Source organism: Camellia sinensis, chromosome 8 (genome assembly GCF_055761805.1).
Source record: "Camellia sinensis isolate YWXY chromosome 8, ASM5576180v1, whole genome shotgun sequence".
Taxonomy (NCBI): Eukaryota; Viridiplantae; Streptophyta; class Magnoliopsida; order Ericales; family Theaceae; genus Camellia; species Camellia sinensis.
Window position 1 is genome coordinate 156,517,369 of NC_138968.1, and position 20,949 is coordinate 156,538,317.

Sequence of the window (20,949 nt, forward strand, 5' to 3'; positions counted from 1 at the left end):
TTACAATTGACCCCGACGAGTTTTCATCTTTTGAAATCTTTCCATAATAGTATCATTGTCAATGCCATCAAAAATATCTCTCTCAATGTAGACAATCAAGCTATCATTCATCCATTCATCACCTATTCGGCTCCGCAACCGATTCTTCACAATATTCATAGCTGAAAATATCCTCTCAACAGTAGCAGTTGCAACAAGTAAGATTAATGCTAAAGTCAAATACACCAATGGATATACTTTGTCTCTTTCAGTCTCTACTATTTTCTTAGCAAGATCGACAATTCCATTCAACATTGAGAACTCAATACTGGATAGCATGTTGATAATATATGTATCAAGTTGATCATTAAGTACCATGAGCTCCACTGAAGAAAATTCTTTGGGATAAAATTCAGCAAGATGAATTAACTTTTTCCTGTCAAAACTAGAGAAAGAATTAGATGGATTCAAACATGCCACACAAAGTAACAACTCAGTGTTCGACTCAGTGAAACGAGCATTTAGTTCTTGAATTTGCATATCTAAAACAATGTAGAATAACTCAGCGCGATAGTAATGTAAGTTTGTAATTTCTTGAGAATTGCGTCTTTTTCTCCCTCGAGCTACAAACATATCCTCCATTTGGGGAACATCAATTTCATGCTTTTCACAAAAAGATAAAATATCATCAAGTAAAGATGTCCACCCACTCTCCCTCATCTTTTGGAGTCGTACTTTAGAAATTTGAACTAAATTCATGGCATTAACAATATCTTGATCTTTCCTTTGTAGTGCTTGCGATAACTCACTTGTAATAGCCAATATCGTTTTCATCAAATGAAGGTTGAATACAAACTCAAACGATTGAATTGAGTCCAACAATATATTTGCTTCTGCTCGTTGTTCTGAATTTGAACCATCCTCCGAAATCATTTCAAGCACATTAATCGCTGTTGAAAACATACTAGCCAAGCTGACTAAAGTACCATAGTGTGAACCCCAACGTGTATCACCAGCATGTGTAAGATTAGTTTCTTGATTTAAGCCTTGCCTACTAGATAGCTCTCCAGTATTAAGTGCCTCAGCAACTTTTGCAGCTTGCTTCTCCCTAACAATATCTCGGCGTTTACATGATGCTCCAACAACATTCACCACATTAGAAACCAAAATGAAAAGTAAAGCAATTTGATTATGATTCTTTGCACGGCTACAAGTGACAATTGCAATTGATGAGCAAAACAATGAACATAATATGCACAAGGATTCTCTTTTAGTTTAAGTGTTTTAAGACCATTGAACTTACCTTGCATATTACTAGCCCCATCATATCCTTGACCCCGCAATCTAAAAATACTCAATCCAAGTTTGGAGAATAAATTTTCCATAGCTTGTTTAAGTGAGAGAGCATTCGTATTAGCAACATGCTCAATACTCAAAAAGCGCTCAATCACTTGGCCTTTTTTGTCAACATATCATATTACAACTGCCATTTGCTCATTGATTGATATGTCACGGGCTTCATCAATCAAAATAGAAAAAAGTGCATCACCAAGATCTCTAATAATCACATTGATAGTTTCAAATGCGGCCACATTTACAATGTCTTTTTGAATATCAGGAGATGTCAACTTGAGATTTTGTGGAGCATTGCTCAATGCGACCATTTTGACATCTTCATTATGATCAGCAAGAAACTTGAGAAGTTCAATAAAATTTTCTTGGTTACGTGAATTTGCAGATTCATCATGCCCATGAAACGCAAGTCCTTGTCTTAGAAAAAATTTAACGCAATCAACTGATGAATTCAAACGGGTTCGATACTCAATTCGAGCTTGTACAGATTGTTTGAAAAAAATCATTTCAATATGTTGGTTTTGGTTTAACAAGTCTTGACAGTTACTCCAAGCTTGATTATGAGCACTATTGGGACCTCCAACATGAGTCTGAATTTTTTCTTTTTTCTTCCAATTTTAGAAACCCTCACCAACAAAAGAATCACCACCGGCTTGATCTCCAATATCGGGTTTGAAAAGATAACAATATAAACAAAATGCTGCATCTTTTGCTACACTATACTCCAACCAATTAGGAAATTCACTAAACCAAGCCTGATTAAATCACCGAAATTTTTGTCCAAATGATTTTTGTGGAAAATTATGATCATGAGGTTGACAAGGACCTTTTGTAGATATGCCCTACGAATTCGATCTCGATCATTAGCATTATAGTCCATAATCTGAGGCCGTAGTCCTGGATCTGCAGGAAGGTCTACTAAGTTGATTTCTATGCGACTTTGTTTTGCGGAAGAATAATTTTCATCTTTTTCTTGAGAAAGAAACGATTCCCACTTTGATTTTCTTTTGAAATATTTCTCCATGACTATTTGAAAAAACTAAAAATCAAAATAAAAATTCATAATCAAAATCTTAAACCCCCCACAAATCAAAATCTTTAATTTTAATACAAATCAAAAAAATTAAATTAGCACAAATCACAACAAATCAAAATTTTTAATTTTAGCACAAATTATAACAAATCAAAATCCCTAATTTAAATATTAATCACCGCAAATTAATATTTTTAATTTTAGCACAAATCAAATTCCTAATTTTAGCACAAACAACAACAAACCAAAATCCCTAATTTTAATATAAATCACCACCAATTAAGATTTATAATTTTAACATATCAAAATCTCTTATTTTAACATAAATAATCACAAATAAAAAAAAAATTTACAAATCAAAACTTAACAAATAATTATCAATTAATACTCATAATTTTTATTTAAAAGTTAAAAAAATAATAATAAAGTTACCTGTAAACAATGAAGAGAAGATACCAAGGTTGTAGTGTGGTCCCAAATCTGTGTTTTGTAATCTTAATTTAGTGAATCGCGAGTCGGTAAATTGCAAAACAACAAAGGAAACAAAGAAGACAAAGAAAATATGAAAATACTTCACAAGTACTGTGAATAAATAAAAAAATAAAGAATTTCATACACTTATAGGGTTTTAAAGTTTTAAACCTTATTGTAATTGGAGTTGTGTATACTCACCTTAAAAAAAAAAATTATGTATCAATATTTGATTGTGATTGGGATTCTTAAAAATAAATAAATAAATAAATAAAATTAAAATAAATGAAAGTACAAACTTGGGCGTCTAGTGTGTGGTGTGTGTGCGTGAGTGGTCAGTGGGTTAATGCGTGTGTGAAAGTCACACTTTTATATATAAAAAAAAAAAAAAAAAAATTGCAAAAGTCCCGTGAGCCCAAGCTCCCTCTGCCCCTGGGTACCATATGAATGGGCTGAGCTTTCCTCTGGTCTATGATTGGACTAAGGGTACTGTTAGATTCGTGGGGCTCACCCCACGGGTTTAATTTTGATAATTTGAATCTTTTAATATGTAGAATTTATTGAGTACTATATGTCTGTCAAAAATCACGTTGATCGGATATCGATAGCTATCTCATCAGATCAGATTTCTGTCAACTGTTTATTTTTTTACCGTCTATTTTCTTTTTATACAAAATTAATTTAATCACGTAACTATCGATATCTAATCAATTTAATTTTTTTTTAAAGTATATGATACTTAATAAATTCTACACATTAACAATTAAAATTATCAAAATAAAATAAACAAAAAAATATACCGTATTCGCATACAAAATTCACTCTGATAATAGAGTTGGCCGAAATATTCGGGTCCTATATAGATATCAATTTGTGCGGTTTAGGAGAGGCTCGCCCACCGTCTATAAATCAGACCCCTCGAAGCCAAACCTATCTTTGCCTCTCTCATCAATTCTCTCTCTCTCTGCGCCTCGTTGTGTTCTTCTGCCAAATACGATTCAACAGGTATGAATTATTATGTAATTTCTTGATTTCTTTTGGTTGATCTTTACTTGCGCAAATATGTATGATCGATTAATCAAAATCGGATTTCACTTTCTTTCCCTTTCTTTGTTGGGTAATTCATCGCTCTTGTTTATTATTCTTTTAGTTGATTTTGTTATGGGATTTTTGACGCTTGAGTTTGTTGTGATCTGCAATTATTTATTTATTTATTATTATTTTTGGTTCCAGTTTTCCATTTATCTTATATTTCCCTAATTTTATAGATTAATTTCGATGTATAATATTGGACTGTAGTTTGTGGGTCAGAGGAAAAAAGAAAAAAAGAGGGCTTTTTCTTTCTTCTTGCTTATGTTGGGAATGGTTTTGGATAGAAAAATAATATTTGCCACCAGATTTATGTTATTTCGCTTCTTTCGTGTAGTCATGCAATAAATAGTAGTGAAGAGAAGAGTTTCAGTGAACTATTTGGGGTGATAGCCGACCTCTTTTTTAATGAAGGTTGAATTATACAAGATCTGAACTTCATATACAAAGGCACAAATTTTGCTTGTCACAAATCTTTAGCATTTTGCAATTACCACAGTCCAATGTGCGTGGATGCATGATATAGGGAAATGGGTTACACCTTTTATGCGGTATGATCTTGTAATCTATGAAGCATTGGTGCTTTGAAAAACATGTTGTACCGGGTACTTATTGGCCTATGGAACTTCTTTATACGTACCAGTTTTTCATCTTAATTTTTGGCATGTCCAAACGTAACTAGTATATACTCGAGCTGTATCATATCTCAGTCGAAACAATATTTTTTTCTATTGCAAAGATAAAATTCATTTCATTAGATTTCTTTTTTTTTCTTTTTTTTTTTAGTTTTATGGTTAGCAAAGTTTTAAAATTAAGTTATGATTTGTAATAAGTAATTTAATATCATAATGACATTTAATTTTAGTTTATACCTTTACTTTTGGTATTAAATGTTAATTGTAAGTTGGATCTTAACAATTTAATCAAATTTTGCATTATTTTAAATTTAAAAAATAAATATTTTTTTACAAACGTATCAAGCTTTATCTGTACCTTTTTTTTTTTTTGGATTTTACCATATTGACGTATCCGTATCATGTCCGTATCCGTACCCGTACCCATACCCGGTACATTTTCATCTTGTTGTTGTGATCTTTTTTAGGAGTCACCGACATTTCAATACATTTTTACTGTATGTGTGTATGTGTATGGGGTGCGACCCATATACATACAAATTGAAAGCAACAGAACTTGAAAACAACCTATGCGAAATCCTCTATGCTATAGTCTCTACAAATTCTAGAAATTAGTTCAACTATTGATCTATATTGTGCAAGAACCAACTATACAAAATAAAGAAGAAACTACTTTTCAATTGAAATTTTATTGCATCCTTGCCATCAAAAGTCCTATTTGGTGATTTTCACTCATCACCAAGAAGTTAGATTATACTATTGAAGATGCATTTCTTGTTTTGGCAATTGTTTTTTATTTTTTTTTATATATATAATCCATAGGAGGGGAAGGGGAAGCTGCACCATGTAGCGGTGAAACTCACACTCGGGTACCTATATGCACATTACCCACTATTGGTTTCTCTTCTTTTGGTATATAAAGGATGAGAAATCTTAGTTATTTTTAATTGTTTGCTTTAAATTAGTTCTCTTGTCACCTCCGATATTCCCCTGTTTGTTCGGTGACAGTTGGCTATACAAGTCAGCTAGTTGGCACTTTGTGTTCATCTAAAATTATCATAATTTGCTGTGGTGGTAAAGTTACTTTACTTAGGAAAGTGACTCTCACTAATGATTTTGATTTCATGTGCTCCATGTTCTATATCATGTTTTGTGGACCACTATCAACTTTTAATTGTACTTTTTGAAGAGAAACATAGATGTTATTTTACAATCTACACGGTAAACACGTCAATTTCTGTAGGCTTTTCATTGCCACTTTTCTCAATATTCTTTGGCATTCCTACTAAATATTGATTTGATATCATGTTCTCATATCTATTATATCTTACATAACAATGTAATTAAAATTAATGTCACGCTATATTTTGTTTCATGCTAGAAGGGTGCACACACTACATGTGTGTAACATATTCTGACTCAAATTTAAAAGTAAACTTGTAAATTTGATTTTCAAAATTTGAAAACTGCTGTGAAGAACGTGTGTAGGTGAAGGGAAAAAGTTTTTTTATTTTTTATTTTTTATTATTGAATTTACACGTGGCAAAAGCTTCAAGAAACTAAATTTAGGCTTCACTTAATATAATAGTATAGATGCTAAACATGCTATCATGGTTGTTAAGGTGCACCTAGCCCTCAAAAGGCTTGCAGGCTTGTTAAGGTTTGTTGAAGCACTTCACTTTGTGCTATGCCAGACCCCTTCAATTAGGCCCACAAAAATCCCTTGGGCGCCATGTGCCTTTATTAAGCTTCAGGCTCAAGAAAATCGTACCTTTCTTTCTTCATCTTCTTTTTAAATAATTTCAATAATTTATTTATCTTTTTATTTTGCAGTGCTTAAGAAGTACTGACACTTTTAAGAAGGTAATATGTCGTGTTCGACACTAAAACGACACTTGTCGGATACCTCCCAACACCCAAGACATACACAAAACATATTATTAGTTTGCAAAAAAAAAAAAAAATGTCACTTTATATATGTTTTTCTCCTTTAGACTTTAAAAATTATTATATTTGACTTAAACATTTATATACATGACGTATAATAATTTTTCTCTCCCTTATATATGACATATAATATATATAATTTTTTTCCTTGCATCTTCTGAAAATTTTCATGTCGATGTGTCCATATCATGTTCAGGATGTGTCATGTGCCTGTGGTTCTTAGTTTAGTGTTCATTACTTGATGTCTTATTTCAAGTTCATAATATTTTAGATAGATAATATTGTTTAATTGTTCAATTATTTTAAGCTTTCATTTTTCTAGTTTATTGTGGCCAACTTTTTTGTTTTTCTGTTCTAACTTGGCAATTTTCAAGTATTGGTCATTGCTCTGGTTGTTTGAGAAGGTGTTGTGGGCAAATTCTATTTGCACAATACCTTCTTGAGTAAGTAAACTCACCTTTGATTTGTAACGTGTTGTGGGGAAATTCTATTTGCATACTATAAAAAAAATCTCAGTATATGTCATTTGTATAGTTTGGACATAACCTTCCAAACAAAAGTCAAATGTATGGACATAAACTTTCGAACAAAAATGAATTGTCCAGATGTACATTTTGTTTAACTTTTTATGTCCGAACAATTGTTTTTTGTTCAGAAGTTTATATCCAACATTTGACTTTTGTTGGGAAGGTTATGTCCAAACTATACAAATGTTGTGTACTGAGATTTTATATAGTGTGCAAATATAACTATCTGGCGTTTTGGTGTGATTTAGAGAAAGTAGTATAAAATGTAACAATAAGGTTTTTAATATTGTCTTTGGATTTTTTTGAATTAATTTTTTTAAATTTTAATATAGGTAATGGTTTCAATGGTGCATAACATTGGAGAATGTGCATTTCCTTTTAACAGTAGGGTCCTGTTGTAGTATTTGTATCTCTCTCTCTCTCTCTCTCTAAATTGGTGATGGATGAGTAGACCGGGTATGTTTAGGAAGAGTTGACATGGTGTACATTGTTTGTGGGCAATCGTATACTTGTTGGCAATGGAGATGGGTAATTTAGAAGGCAAACTTATACAGTGAAACTATTTAAATGGAAATCTTGATGGCAAACTGTGCTCAAGATATGGAAAAAATTATCAAGGAGACCACTAACTCGAGTTATTTCAGGATTAAAATTGCACTTGCTTATTGAGTCATTTTATAAATTAAGAGCACGGTTTGACGGAAGAGTGATATGGGGAAAAAATTTTAAATGTTGACCTTTGCAATTTGGACTTTGGATAGTAGTCATAGTACATTAAAAGGGGTAGTTTTGCAGTTGGCTAAGAAGAAATGTCTATGAAATAGTGCGCGCGTGCCAGGAAGGGATGTAGTCCACAAGAAGAGCACAAAAAGTCAAACTAAGGAAGCAATCAAGTTTGAAAGTTTCAAGCTGAACTCAATGGGATAGACTGGTGATATGTATAATTAAGTTTCAGGGCTTAGTTGAGCCTCATATTATGACAATTTAGGTTAGATTTTAATTTAGAGGTTGTTTGGAATGACCTAAATAAGTGCACTTTTTGTCTTTTTACGAAAAGATGTGCAGAAAAGTAGAGAGGTGATGTGATAGAAAAAAGATAAAAAGATGGATTATTTTGCAATTGCCAAACTTGGCCTTAGTCAATTTTCTAGGTTAGTGGTATTTTGGTAATTGTGGTAAGTTGCAAATTTTATGAACATGGGTTTTATGGTTTTCTTATCGATTGTCTTGTGTGTCAGGTTATGTATAATATGAGTTTTTATTCAAGTCTTATTATTTGGTATTTAGATAGGTTTAGAAGTGCCACTTTAGAAATTTTAGTCTTAGTTGGTGACTGTGTTACATGGACTCATCTATTTCCTCCCACAGTAAAGCTGTGCAAAATACTACCCAATCCGCTAAAACCGCACCGATCCGCATCAATCTGCACCGCTCTAAATATTAAAGTAAAAATGAGTGTGAGAGAGATTAAGATATGAAATTTATTACAAAATAGTAGTTATATATATGAAACATATTATATAAAATTATTTTGTTTTATATGTAAAAAAATATTATACAAATTAGTATTATATATTATGCAAATGTATGATAATTAGTTAGAATATTCTTCAATTCGCCAAAAACTGCCCAAATCGTAATTTGTCAATCCGCCAATCGGCTATTCGATTTATAATTTTACTCTCAAACCGCCTAAACCGCACTGCGTACACTCCTTGTGTCCACTGAATATGTCATGGGTGAGGGTGTAGGATATGTGTCCGACACTCGTATTCAATGTAGACACTCAGATTCTTTAATTTGTTACAATATATGAGAAGAAGAAACCCACATTTGTTAGTAAAGCAATAATTTTAGCCTCACATGAATTAGATATTAAAATTTTATATTTTTCCCGAATCCTATTCAATTTCAAGTATATTTCTTTATAATTTACAACATTTCATCTGAGAATATTATATAATATATGCAATATATATGTATATATGACGCATCCCCGCATCCATATCTAATTTTAGATATGTATTCCTAAGATCCTAACTTTTAAATCTATGAAAGAGTGTCGTTTGGATACATATCCGCACCTGATACTGTAACATAGGTTGGTGAAGGAAGTCTACATTGCCTATATAAAACACTGTAATGTCGATAGAGAACATGAATGCAATCAAATTTTAGGTGTGGTGACTAAGGCTTTCAATGAATGATTCTTTGAATTTCTTTCGTCATCTTTTTTCACTTTTCTGCACTTCTCTAGTCTTTAAAACCACACAAAACAGATCTGTATTAACCCCTATTCAATCACCAAGCATCAAAGCTCCTTAACCCTAGCACCCTCCTTGCAAAAGAACTGAAAACCAACCAAGGTGCTGTTCACAGCACCTAGAACAGTTCCTGAACCTTCCTCTTTACTCTCAAATCTCTACCCTTTTGTTACTCCATACAAATTCTTATGTTTACGACATTTTGGCCACAAAGTCAACTAATTTAGCCCCAAAGTGTAGGTTTTATGGTGTCATTGTAATTTTGAATGCATTACTAGTAGGGGAGAGTAATCCCTACCTCTCCTACATCAGAAAGAACTATAATTTTTGAGTCATTAAATAATTGCAGTGACAATAGCATTCTTTTTTTGCCAAGTATGACAATGGCATTTATGATGTAGTTCTATGATGATTTTTGCATTAGATTCATCTGCTACAATTATACATGAAGGTGATTTTACTTTATCATGTTTAAGGTGTAGCAATATAGGAGTATTGCTTTTGTTGATTCTAGTTCAAATTTTGTTCATTTGTTTGCTTATTTTCCTTATTTATTTATTATTTGTTTTGGGGTGGGTTTGGGCTTCAAGGGGATCTTTATTGCATTTTTCTTTGGTTTTTAAGCTTTGATGAACAGTTATGTATAGTTTTTGAGTTGTTGAATTTTATGTGCCAACTGTTTCAGCTCTGATCATTCTGAGTAAAATCAAAGGAGATTACAATCTGTTATTCTATTTTGACAAGAAGTTTCATGTCTGATTTAGACGTCCAGATTCCATCTACTTTCGGTATGTTGTCTTTGTTCACTAGATGATTTGATGACATTTAGAAGCAACATAGCACAGACTAATTGCCTTACTTGTATTTTGGTTTGTGGGTGGTTGTGATATGTGGGAGCAGATGCTTTTGCTGACGCAAATGCTGAGGACTCTGGTGCTGGGACCAAGGAGTATGTGCATGTGCGTATACAGCAACGCAATGGACGGAAAAGCTTGACCACTGTGCAAGGGTTGAAGAAGGAATTCAGCTACAACAAGATACTCAAAGATCTCAAGAAAGAATTCTGTTGTAATGGTACTGTTGTCCAAGACCCTGAATTAGGCCAGGTGTGTTCTTAACCCTTTCTCTAAATATTCTACCACACACCCCTTATGCTTTCTTTCGTTCATCCTGGTACTTCATTTGATAAAAATAAATGTAAGTGTTATTGAAGACTTGTCATGCCCAAGGAGGGTTGTCATGATGTTGGTTGTTTCCTCTTATTCTTCTTTCACCAAAAAATAGAAAGGAGAGAAGAAAAAACTACAATGTGGTGTGTAGAAAAAGGAAATTGAATAATCTCTCTTCATTTTGCCTTTTGGATTGATCCTTTGGGTTGTCTTACACGACTTAGTGCTGCAGATTAGATTTCATTTCCATCATATTATTTTCCTTACCAAAATGAACAAAAGACCTCAGTTTCCATTATATTATTTCCTACCAAAAATGAACAAAAAGCCTCGGTGCTACTTTTGCGTTGATACAGGTGATTCAACTTCAGGGTGATCAAAGGAAGAACGTCTCCACATTCCTGGTGCAGGTGAAATTGCTAGACTGGATGTTCAGTACATGCTATTGACAAATAATATATTTTTGTAACGTGTAATTTATGTGAAGTTTGTTTTTTTCCATCAACAGGCTGGCATCGTGAAGAAGGAACAAATCAAGATTCATGGTTTTTAAACAGCAGACAGATCAATCTCCTATGCAGTTTCACATCTTTAGCCTGTGCCAACAATAACAATAACAATATTATCTGAACTTTAATAGTGTCGGTACTTCAACATACTTTACCATCATCATTTTACTGATTACATGTATGATTAATCAGCTTGATACAGGACATTGTGTCTCAGTTTGCTAGTTCTGCTGCCTGCTTTGTGTAATGTGATAGGATTATGGGTTATTCCAAAACCTTCATCTGTATTAGTAATAAAATTCTGTTTGAACACAATAAAAAAAAATCATGTTTTGAGATCTTGTTTCTATGGTGTCTGTCTGTATTGGCTATGATATATTTTGGTTGCTTGAAGGGAATATGGTTTCTCTGTGGATTGTGACATTAATGCTGTGTTTGATTAGGGGATTTGGAAAAGGGTTTGAAAAGGAAAAGGGAAAAGGTAGGTAGTTATACCCACTTTTTTTTTTTTTTTCTTTTTCAAATTTTTTTCCAAATTTTTCAATCAAACACAGCATAAACCGTGATCTCATAGTGTTGAGAAATGAGTCATTCATAGTGTTGAGAAACGAGTCATTCGACATGTTAATGCATTTCTTTCTCTGTTTATTGCTCTGCGCTTTCGTGATATTGGGTTCTCTTGGTGGGGATCAGCTTGTAGGACTAAGCTTAAGGATCAACTTTTATTTCAACATTTCTAAGATTTGTTGTAGTGTGGTGGTGATGGTTGTTTCAATATGAATTTGATTGGTTAGTTTGTTAGTGGGCCCTTGGTGGAATTCCTCCCTTTTAGAGATAAAGGTAAGCTTTTATTTTGTTCTTTATCAAATTTGCTGGTTATGACAATGCCATATATGTTGAACGTTCATCATTCATCAATGGTAATGATGTCAAAGTTAAACAGAAGTTATATTTGGTTCATTGATATGAAGTGAGACACAAATGATTCATTTTATATATATGTTTGGTTCATTGGTATGAAGTGAAGTGAAACAGACATGACTCATTTTATATAAATGTTTGGTTTATTGGTATGAAGTGAAACAGGCATGACTCATTAATCTAATCTGGTGATATTATTATCTTACTTAATCATGTTCACAATTCCGTATTATCCAATTCTTTTGAATGCTATCGGTTTATAGTTTATCATCTTTTTGGCTTTTTAGTTTTTTTAGCCAAAAAAGATAGCTTTTTTAACTAAAGAAGTCAATTTTTTTGCCAAAAAAATTAAAAAGTCAAAAGTTAATTTTTTATCAACTTTTCAAAACACCACATTATACTAAGAGAGATGAGGGGGCATCGTCTTTATTTATTTTATTTTATTTTTTCTTTTCTTTTTTGTTTCCCTTAGAAGTTCCCTCTCATATCATATGCGGTAATTATTTTAAAATGGAAAATGTTATAAATTTCAAATAATATATTAATTTTTTTATCAAAATTTTTATATGAGTGTGGGGTCTACACAAACCTACATGTGTGTTTCACATCTATGTAAAAAATTTGATAAATTATTTAAAATTCCTAACATAATTCTTTTGAAATATAATCAACATCACTTCTTGAGACATAAATAAACTACAATTTTGAATCATAATAAAAATTTGCTCCACTAATTGGACTATAGGTGGATTCCTTTTAATAGAGCACCACTTGAAATTATAACTTAGAGAAACAGAAGTGTAACCATAAATCAGCTTTCGTTTTTATAGATAACGTTAAAGAAAGTCAAGAAAGTCCAAAGTTGGGGGCTACTAACAGAGTAGGTACTTTGTAGATTTTTTGTTATATATTTATATTTATATTTATAATGATGTTGATTTTACATTATTTATTTGGTATGGAGTGAAAAATACAGTAATTTAAATGGCGTGTCTCACGAGTTAATGTGTTCAATTAGGACAAGCCTTGTGTTCACTATCTTTTTCTTTTTAATTTTTTTTATTATTATTTTAGGTGTTGCTTAAGTCTTGGGCATACATAACCGGCCAAATAAATTTTATTTTATTTTTTAAAAAAGAAATTTGGTTAGAAATCATCAGCATCTGTGCACATATTATTAACTAATGTGAAAAGTTGCTATTGTCTGCATTCAAGATTTGTAATGACACTTCTTTTTTTTTCTTATTATAAATTTTATTCATTATTACAAACAGTGATTAATTTGTTGGTTATAAATTTTTCCTTTAAAGAGATTATTATACATCATAAGTAAGTTATGATATTTTGTAATGTTAATTAATTATTTTTAATATTATTTTAGAATGTGTTTACGAGATCTTACAATAGCACTTTATGATGTGAATTATTATGCCATTTTGTAAAGTTTTTATTATAATATTTCATAGTGTTCGTCAATTGTGATTAATTAAGAAAGTCGGCATGATACAAGCCCAAAAACAAATATTAAATAAACCTCAATTTCATGAATCACGAAAGAGATATTTATACTAATATTTAATTTAGGGTTAATTATACATCACTTATGATGTTTAAATAAAAATAGGGTAAATTACATTTTGCCTCCTTTATATTGTCTACTTTTTCACTTTGGCTCTTAAAATTTATTTATTTTTCCCACTTTGGCCTTTCATGTTTTAAGTTTTTCTTAATTTACTCTTAAAATTAATTCATATTCAAAATTAGACAGAAAATACTACGATAACTGTCACATAATATAATAATATTTTATTATATATAATTCAAACCTCTGATAAAAATTCAAATTCTATTATCATATTATATTTTTTAAAGGTAGTAAAGGTAAATTTTTATTTTGTAATTCTTTATCAAATTTACTAGTTATGGCAAGGCCAGATATGTTGAACTTCTTTATCAAATTTGCCAGTTATGATAAGGCCAGATATGTTGAACACTCATCATCCATCAATGGGAATGATGTCGAGTTAAACAAAGATTATATTTGATTTATTAGTATGAAATGAAATAGACACGACTTATTTTATACATACAATCTAATATATTATTATCCCACTAATCATGTCCACAATTCCATATTATCCATCGTCATGAATGCTAGTTTGTAATTTATCATTGGAAAAAGGTTATATTATACTACGAGATCTCTTCTTCTTTTTTTTTTAACCTTTTTTTTTTCTACTTTAATTTTGAGTATAGGTGGATTCCTTTTAATAGGAGCACCACTTCAAATCATAACTTATACAAAAGTATAATCAAGATCACTTGTGTCGAATAAACATTAGTGTAACTACAAAATCAGCCTTCATCTTTATAGACAAACAAAAGAGAAAGTCAAAAGTTGGGGGCTACTGACAGAGAAGCCATTCAGTAGGTATTTTGTAATTTTTTATAGTTTATAGTTTATTTATTTATTTATTTATTTTTGGGTACATCAGAAATGAATAGTTTATAGTTTATAACGATGGTGGTTTTACATTATTTATTTAGTATGGAATGAAAAATACAATAATTTAGATGGTCACGAGTTAATTAGGGGGTATAAATTTAGTTCAATTTGGTCTAGTCTATCTGGCCCAGGCTCGAATCGGCTCATGTCAAGCTGCTTGGGTTCTCGTCAAAATTCAGGCCGGGTTATAAGTCAGAAAATTAAGCCTAGGGTTAGGTTCAGGAGGTATTCGGGCCTTAGACAAGTTAGCAGGCTGGTCCTATGACTGGGCCCGAGCTTAAGTTGGGTCTGGGAGGGCCTGAATATATATATTTTTTATTTATATTTTTTTCATTAAAATTTTATTCTTTTTTATTAAAAATGATACTACGTCGGATCTCGGGTCGGGTTTTAAGTGAATCTTAAACGGGCCATGGGTGGGCCAGACAGACTGGGTCCACAAGTCAAGCTGGACTTCAAAATAATGGCTCAAACCTAAGATCTCGAGCTAGGTTCGGGCTTGGACCCAAACTCCGGACCACAGACATTTGTACACTTATAGAGTTAATGTATTCAATTAGGATAAGCATCGTGTTCACCTTATTTATTTATTTATTTATTATTTTAGGTGTTGCTTTAGTTTTGGACATACATGAGTGACCAAATATTTAAAAAAATAAATAAATAAGAAGATGAAGAAGAAGAGAATAGTTACAAATCATCAGCATCTATGCACATATTATTAACTAATGTAAAAAAGTACTATTGTCCTGATTCAGATTTGCAATGACGCTCTTTTTTTATTTATTTATTATTTATTATTATAAGCAGTGATTAATTGGTTGATTATAACATTTTCATTTTTAAAGAGATAATACTTTCTAGTATTACTTAAAACTGTGTACCATAAAATAAGAGTTATGAGGCTTTATAATTGTTTAGAAACTTGTAAATTTTTTTTTTTTTTTTGGTTACAAACACTTAAATTGTTTGGATCATGAATATTTTTTTTTCCCTCTAAATTTTTATCTAAATTCATAATCTAAACAGAGTTTTAGTGATATGAATTGTTATGAGAATTTATAACGTGTTTTATTATAATAATTTATATTGTTATTCATCACTAATCGTGACTAATTACAAAAGTCGACATGACACGCTAAAAAAACTAGTTTTAGAACAAACCTCAATCTCATGAATCATTAGAGAGAGATTTTTTTATGTTAATATTTAATTTAGGGTTAATTATACATCACTCATGATGTTTACAAACAATTTATATATTATAAATTTATAAATTTGATATAATTATATTAATTTTTTTATAGTAAAGTTAAATTGATCACAACTAGTCCAATGATGTGTAGGTAAAATTACATTTTAATATAAAAGGCAATATTAATTTTACATTAATATGATTACAATTGATTAAAATAGATTAATACTGTGTTTGGATTATGAGTTTAGGTAAGTACGTATTTAGAAAGAAAAAATGGGTGAAATATATACGAATTCATTATCAAAATACAACCTAAGTGAGATGAAAATTAAAATATAAAAGGAACTAAATGCAATTATACTAAATGTGTAAAGTTCAATGTATTTTCTCAAAATTTTAAAAGAAATTAGTTTAATTTACCATTCAATTTATTATGAGTGTTATTTATTAACCTGTACTTTCCGAGTACATAATAAAAAAACTTGCAAAAATATATATTTTTTATTATACGCTATGAGAATTTATAATATTTCTTCGTTCCAAACACTCTTTCACTTAATTCTCGCTTCGACGCTGGAAATAGGAAACACTTTGGTTGGGGATATTGAAATTAGCATTCTGACGATTAAATTAAATTGTACATGAGAGGGAATGAGTATATTCTTTCAGAGAGAGAATTCTCAATTGGTTTATAGTATATAACTTCCTTTTTCTATTTATCTTATTTATATAGCTATTTGGTGTAGATATTTCTTATATAAGTTTACCCGTTTGTCATTATCACGTCATGGTCTAATTTTCTATTACACCTCTTGAAAAGAACAGCCTGGGCTCACTTTAGTGCCCAACACGAGCGTCAGCCGATTTTATCAATATCACTTATTCAACATACCATTTGATCAACGGACATACTATTTTAACATCTAATTTTTAACAAATTCAATGAACCTAATTATATTTGGGCCTTATACGAATGGGTCGAAGTTATCTTGTTTGCCAATTATGCAGATATTTTACTCGGCTGATACACACTTTAAATTTTTATTTTTTATTTTTTATAATTTCGTACATGTTAATAAAGTAATTTATTGTTGTGTGTCTTCATTTATTTATTCACTTGTAGTCTGAATAGAAGAAAAAAGACTAGTACTTGTTTGGTTGTGTTTTATAATGGCTTCAACGAATCAAAAACTCTTATGGGATGTTTGTTTCTTCGTTTGGCGTTTTCTCAATTACTGCTAAAACCTAATCAGGAACAGGAGCCATGAGTCCTTATCCTTCTCCTCACCTAATAAATACATCCCACCAAACGTCTTCCACTAGTGTGGGTGCCCACCACTTTGGTGTACTTCTCCCGCCAAATGTTTTTACTCTCTCACAGTCACCCCTACTCGAAGTCATCATCTACAAAAGCTATGATCAAATGTTTTTAGCCACACGATTCGAAAATAGAAAACAAAAACGTTAACAAATGATCTCATACAGACATGTTTTGAAATAGGCTCTACTTATATTTTAGCAAAGAGTTACATATAAAAAAAAAAAAAAAAAAGAGTATAATGTTGTGTTTAGTTGGGAGATTTTGGGAGGAGTTTAGAAAGGGAAAGAGAAAAAGTGTGTGAAACTAGGTAAAATGTAGGTATATTTTATTCACATTTCACCTAACTTTTCCCTTTCTATTTCCAAATCCCTCCTCAAATCCTCCAACCAAACACAACGTAAATAATTTTTATATAAGTAGTGCTATATATCTATATTTTGGATCTTTTATTTGATTCACAATAATGTGAAAAGAGAGATAGGTCTTATACAATAAAGTGGTGATAAATTAAAAATTGACATATGTCTTATCATATCATTATAGATCACATTGTGTGAGATTTTGTGTGGGTCATAAATATTTTTTTTTTATACATAATGATGTGGCTTAAGGTGGATATTTTATTTCAAAACAAAACACCGTAAAAGATAAATTTATTTACAATAATAGTATTACCACATTATTTTTGTCAATTTTTTTTTGTATGAATTTTATGTAAAAATAAAAACTTCATTTGAAAATTTCTGCACATGATTCAAACAGACGTGGTCTTAAATATTATTGGACTATGAACATTGCTATAAACAAGAATGTAAAATAGCTCAGTATTAATGATTTTCATAGTTTTAAATGGTAAGACCTAAATTTGCCACATGTTTTTATATGGATTATTTACATAATTTCTCGATAATACCACTGAGAAAAATGTTCCTCATACAAGTGAAAATTGTGACATGGACGCAACTTTCAATTGATTCGACTTACACCTCTATACAATTATTTTGGAGCTATTCTCATGTCTCGTTTGGGATCATACTTTTTTAGTAATTTTTTAATTTTTTAATTAAAATGTAATGTAAAAAAATTAGTATATATGGAATGACTTTTTAATTTTTTACGAAAAGATATGTAAAAAATAGAAAGAAAAAGGAATCTTTGATTTTTTTATATGAATTTTTGACTTTTTAATTTTTTTTAGTGACTTTTTAATTTTTTAATTAAAAAAATCACTTTTCAAACAAGACTAAGTTAAATATAATTTTCTCAATTTTATTTTTATTTGAGCAAAGGAGTGAGTAGTCACACCTAAGATTCCTTTTAATCAAGAATCTATGACTACCGAACAGGGCCTCAGAGTTTAAAGTTGCAAAAGTTCCAACTACCCATCAAAGTTGGACAACAACTTCCTCGATGTCAACTACCATTCCTCATTGCTTTTTTTTTTCTCACCTCCCATTCTTCTTTCCAATGGTCCACACCATCAAGACCTTTGTCTCCTAGGACTCTCCCTGTCCAGATATATCTCCCTATTAATACTACTTACAGCCCTCTCTTCCATTTCCAAACCCCTACACTCCAAAGTGCAGTTGCTTCTTATTTATTTGCTTCTTCATTCAACACATAAATCATTATTAGCCCTTGAAGAGTTCTCACACCTGGCACTTTTGTTTTGGACTACAATGGCTGACCTTGAACACTCTACTTCTGATGATGCCTCTGTGGACTCTAGAGGTACCCATTTCAAATTAATAACTTATCTCCTCGGGGTTTTGATTGTAGCTCTCTGTTTTCTTCATATAAGGTGTATTGCCTTGTGGGTTTCCTTGGCTTCCATTTTTTTTTCCTATTGGGTTTTTGGGGTGTGACGGGTTGGCTTAATGGTAAGACTAGTAACTTTTAATCTTAAACCCTAAAACTTTTTTGGTTTTGGGTATTTGATTTGATGGTAACCACATGAATATAATCATCTCTCTCTCTCTCTCTCTCTCTCTCTCTCTCTCTCTCTCTCACTGTTGTGTGTGTGTGTGTGTGTGTTTGTGTGCATGCAGCAGAAGACCCCAGTCAAGATTCCAAACTTGAATTTTCAGAGGATGAGGAAACACTGATCACTAGGATGTACAATCTGGTTGGAGAAAGGTGGGCTTATTTTTTCATGTCTTTACTTTCCTATCCTTTTTTTTCCCCCTCATTTGAATCACTTTTTAACTTTCTATGTTTTAATAAAAGGCAATGTTGCTATGATTCTTTAGGTGGTCTCTCATTGCCGGGAGAATCCCAGGAAGAACTGCAGAGGAAATTGAAAAGTATTGGAATTCAAGATATTCCACAAGTGGATGAAATGCCAGGAAAATCTTTGGTGTGGTCTCAACAAGAGCAAGAAAATTTTGGAGTGCTTCTAGCAATGTTTTGTTAATTAAGCAGAGAATTTCTGAAGAAGAACTGGTGTGATGCTATTGGGGACATTTTAAAGATGCTAGTGTTTGTACAATGGTTTGGTGTGTTGAATTGTTTGGTATTTTGGTCATCAATTTCCCCCTTTCTGTGCAATGAAATATCATGATTTGAAAACCTTGCTAGCCCTTTGATTTGAATGGATTGGTCAAATTTCACATAGAAGTATAAACTTCTTTGGCATATCTCAATGTGAGAGCAAGGTGAGGGCGACTCTCATTGCCAAACAGAGTCTAATAAGAAATAGAGCTGCCAACGCTAGCAGTGCCTTTTCTGCAATGATCTTGCCACGGTAATAAAACAGTTTTAAGTTTAAAATTTAATTAAAATGAGCTCGTTTTGGGGCGTAGTTGTTTTACTGTACTAAAAACCATAGCAAGATCATTGCAGATAAAAAATGACAGAGGATCCAAGTCTGAAGTCTGCAGAATAAAATTTCATTACCAAAAAAATGAGATTATGGTTGAATCACTTAAGTTAATTCTGGTGATTATTAAAAAATGTATTGTATGTAGTGATGATTTTTAAGACATTAATTGCGAAACCGAAATAAATTAGTGGGGAAGATGGTTAAAAGTTATTTTTTAATTTTTAACTTATTTTAGATCAAATTATCTCTTTATTTATTTATACATTTTAAAAAAAAAAAATTTAAAAATTAACTTTTAATCAACTTTTTAAAAAAAAACTCAGTACTTCTTTGTCATCATAAAATCTGTCTTTTTAAAGAAAATTTGCTTCTTGATAGAAACAACTTCAAAAAAAAAGCTATAAAAAGTCCATTTAAACTGCGCCGAACAAAACAAACCGAGGTTTTCATTGTTTTTTATTTAAAATTTGTATCAGGGCGTTTGACGCAGCTTATATAGCAAAATAATTTAAATAAATTTAAAAAAAGTATGATTATTAAGAAGTTGAAGAATATTTTTAGTTTGTACCTATTAAAATTATCAATTTTTGAATTCTAAAGCTACACCAAACATGATGTCATTGATGTTGTATGTCTAGGAATTTTTTGAAAATGTTGGACAAGTTTCAGTGAAAAGTAAATCTCATTTTTTTATTTTATTGGGGGATAATAAGATCAATTTTAATAGTAATAATAAGAATCATATTATGTGATATGTTGCATCAATTTCATTAGGAAGTCCACGAAAACTATCTCGTTCATCACATATGATTTTACTCATCAATGGTTAATTTTCCTCCCATACTCAAATCTAACGGTGGACGTTTGTTTTGGTGAATGGTGCACCCTTTGATTACCTCTCCTCCCACTAAGCCAAATCTCTTGAAATTAGGTGCATATAAACTGGCATCGACACCCTATTAACAAAAAAATAAAAATAAAAAATTCCAAAATTGATTTACTGAGACAGCAGAACTGAAAATTTGAGAATGAAAATTTGAGAACTAGAGATAACAGTGTGTCTGTATGCACACAAAGAAGGATAAAGATCAAGCCTTCCACTGCCAAACCCAGCCTGTCTGAGAGGCCCACATTATTGGCCCAAATCGTATTGTTTAGAACCTGCCAGTGTTAAAGCTTGCTTGGTTCCATTTTTTCAAAAACACG

The 20,949-nt window shown here is 31.2% G+C and overlaps 4 protein-coding genes across 6 annotated transcripts; 2 read left to right on the plus strand and 2 right to left on the minus strand.

The window, feature by feature from the left end:
* On the minus strand, positions 1-1,303 carry LOC114266632 (uncharacterized). The gene is made up of 2 exons (XM_082885701.1): positions 1,299-1,303; positions 1-1,186 (listed from the first exon to the last, which is right to left on the minus strand). The coding sequence occupies exons 1-2, from the start codon at positions 1,301-1,303 to the stop codon at positions 1-3; spliced, it is 1,191 nt and encodes a 396-aa protein (XP_082741827.1).
* Positions 1,304-1,451: 148 nt separating this feature from the next.
* On the minus strand, positions 1,452-2,356 carry LOC145798209 (uncharacterized). Its single transcript, XM_082885703.1, has 3 exons — positions 2,159-2,356; positions 1,964-2,087; positions 1,452-1,744 (listed from the first exon to the last, which is right to left on the minus strand). The coding sequence occupies exons 1-3, from the start codon at positions 2,354-2,356 to the stop codon at positions 1,452-1,454; spliced, it is 615 nt and encodes a 204-aa protein (XP_082741829.1).
* Positions 2,357-3,270: 914 nt separating this feature from the next.
* On the plus strand, positions 3,271-11,317 carry LOC114266624 (protein translation factor SUI1 homolog 2). 3 transcript variants are annotated; one of them, XM_082883882.1, is made up of 6 exons: positions 3,694-3,841; positions 6,394-6,423; positions 9,984-10,086; positions 10,199-10,404; positions 10,824-10,877; positions 10,976-11,317. In XM_082883882.1, exons 3-6 carry the CDS (start codon positions 10,050-10,052, stop codon positions 11,018-11,020), a joined length of 342 nt encoding a protein of 113 aa, XP_082740008.1. In that variant the 5' UTR covers positions 3,694-3,841; positions 6,394-6,423; positions 9,984-10,049; the 3' UTR covers positions 11,021-11,317. The 3 variants fall into 3 exon arrangements, with proteins under 3 accessions (XP_028063351.1, XP_082740008.1, XP_082740009.1); XM_028207550.2 differs by lacking the exon at positions 6,394-6,423 and having other exon boundaries at positions 3,271-3,841; XM_082883883.1 differs by lacking the exons at positions 3,694-3,841; positions 6,394-6,423 and adding an exon at positions 5,388-5,429.
* Positions 11,318-18,203: 6,886 nt separating this feature from the next.
* LOC114266623 (transcription factor CPC) lies at positions 18,204-19,490 on the plus strand. The gene is made up of 3 exons (XM_028207547.2): positions 18,204-18,653; positions 18,971-19,058; positions 19,172-19,490. Exons 1-3 carry the CDS (start codon positions 18,602-18,604, stop codon positions 19,257-19,259), a joined length of 228 nt encoding a protein of 75 aa, XP_028063348.1. The 5' UTR covers positions 18,204-18,601; the 3' UTR covers positions 19,260-19,490.
* The last annotated feature ends 1,459 nt before the right edge of the window (positions 19,491-20,949 follow it).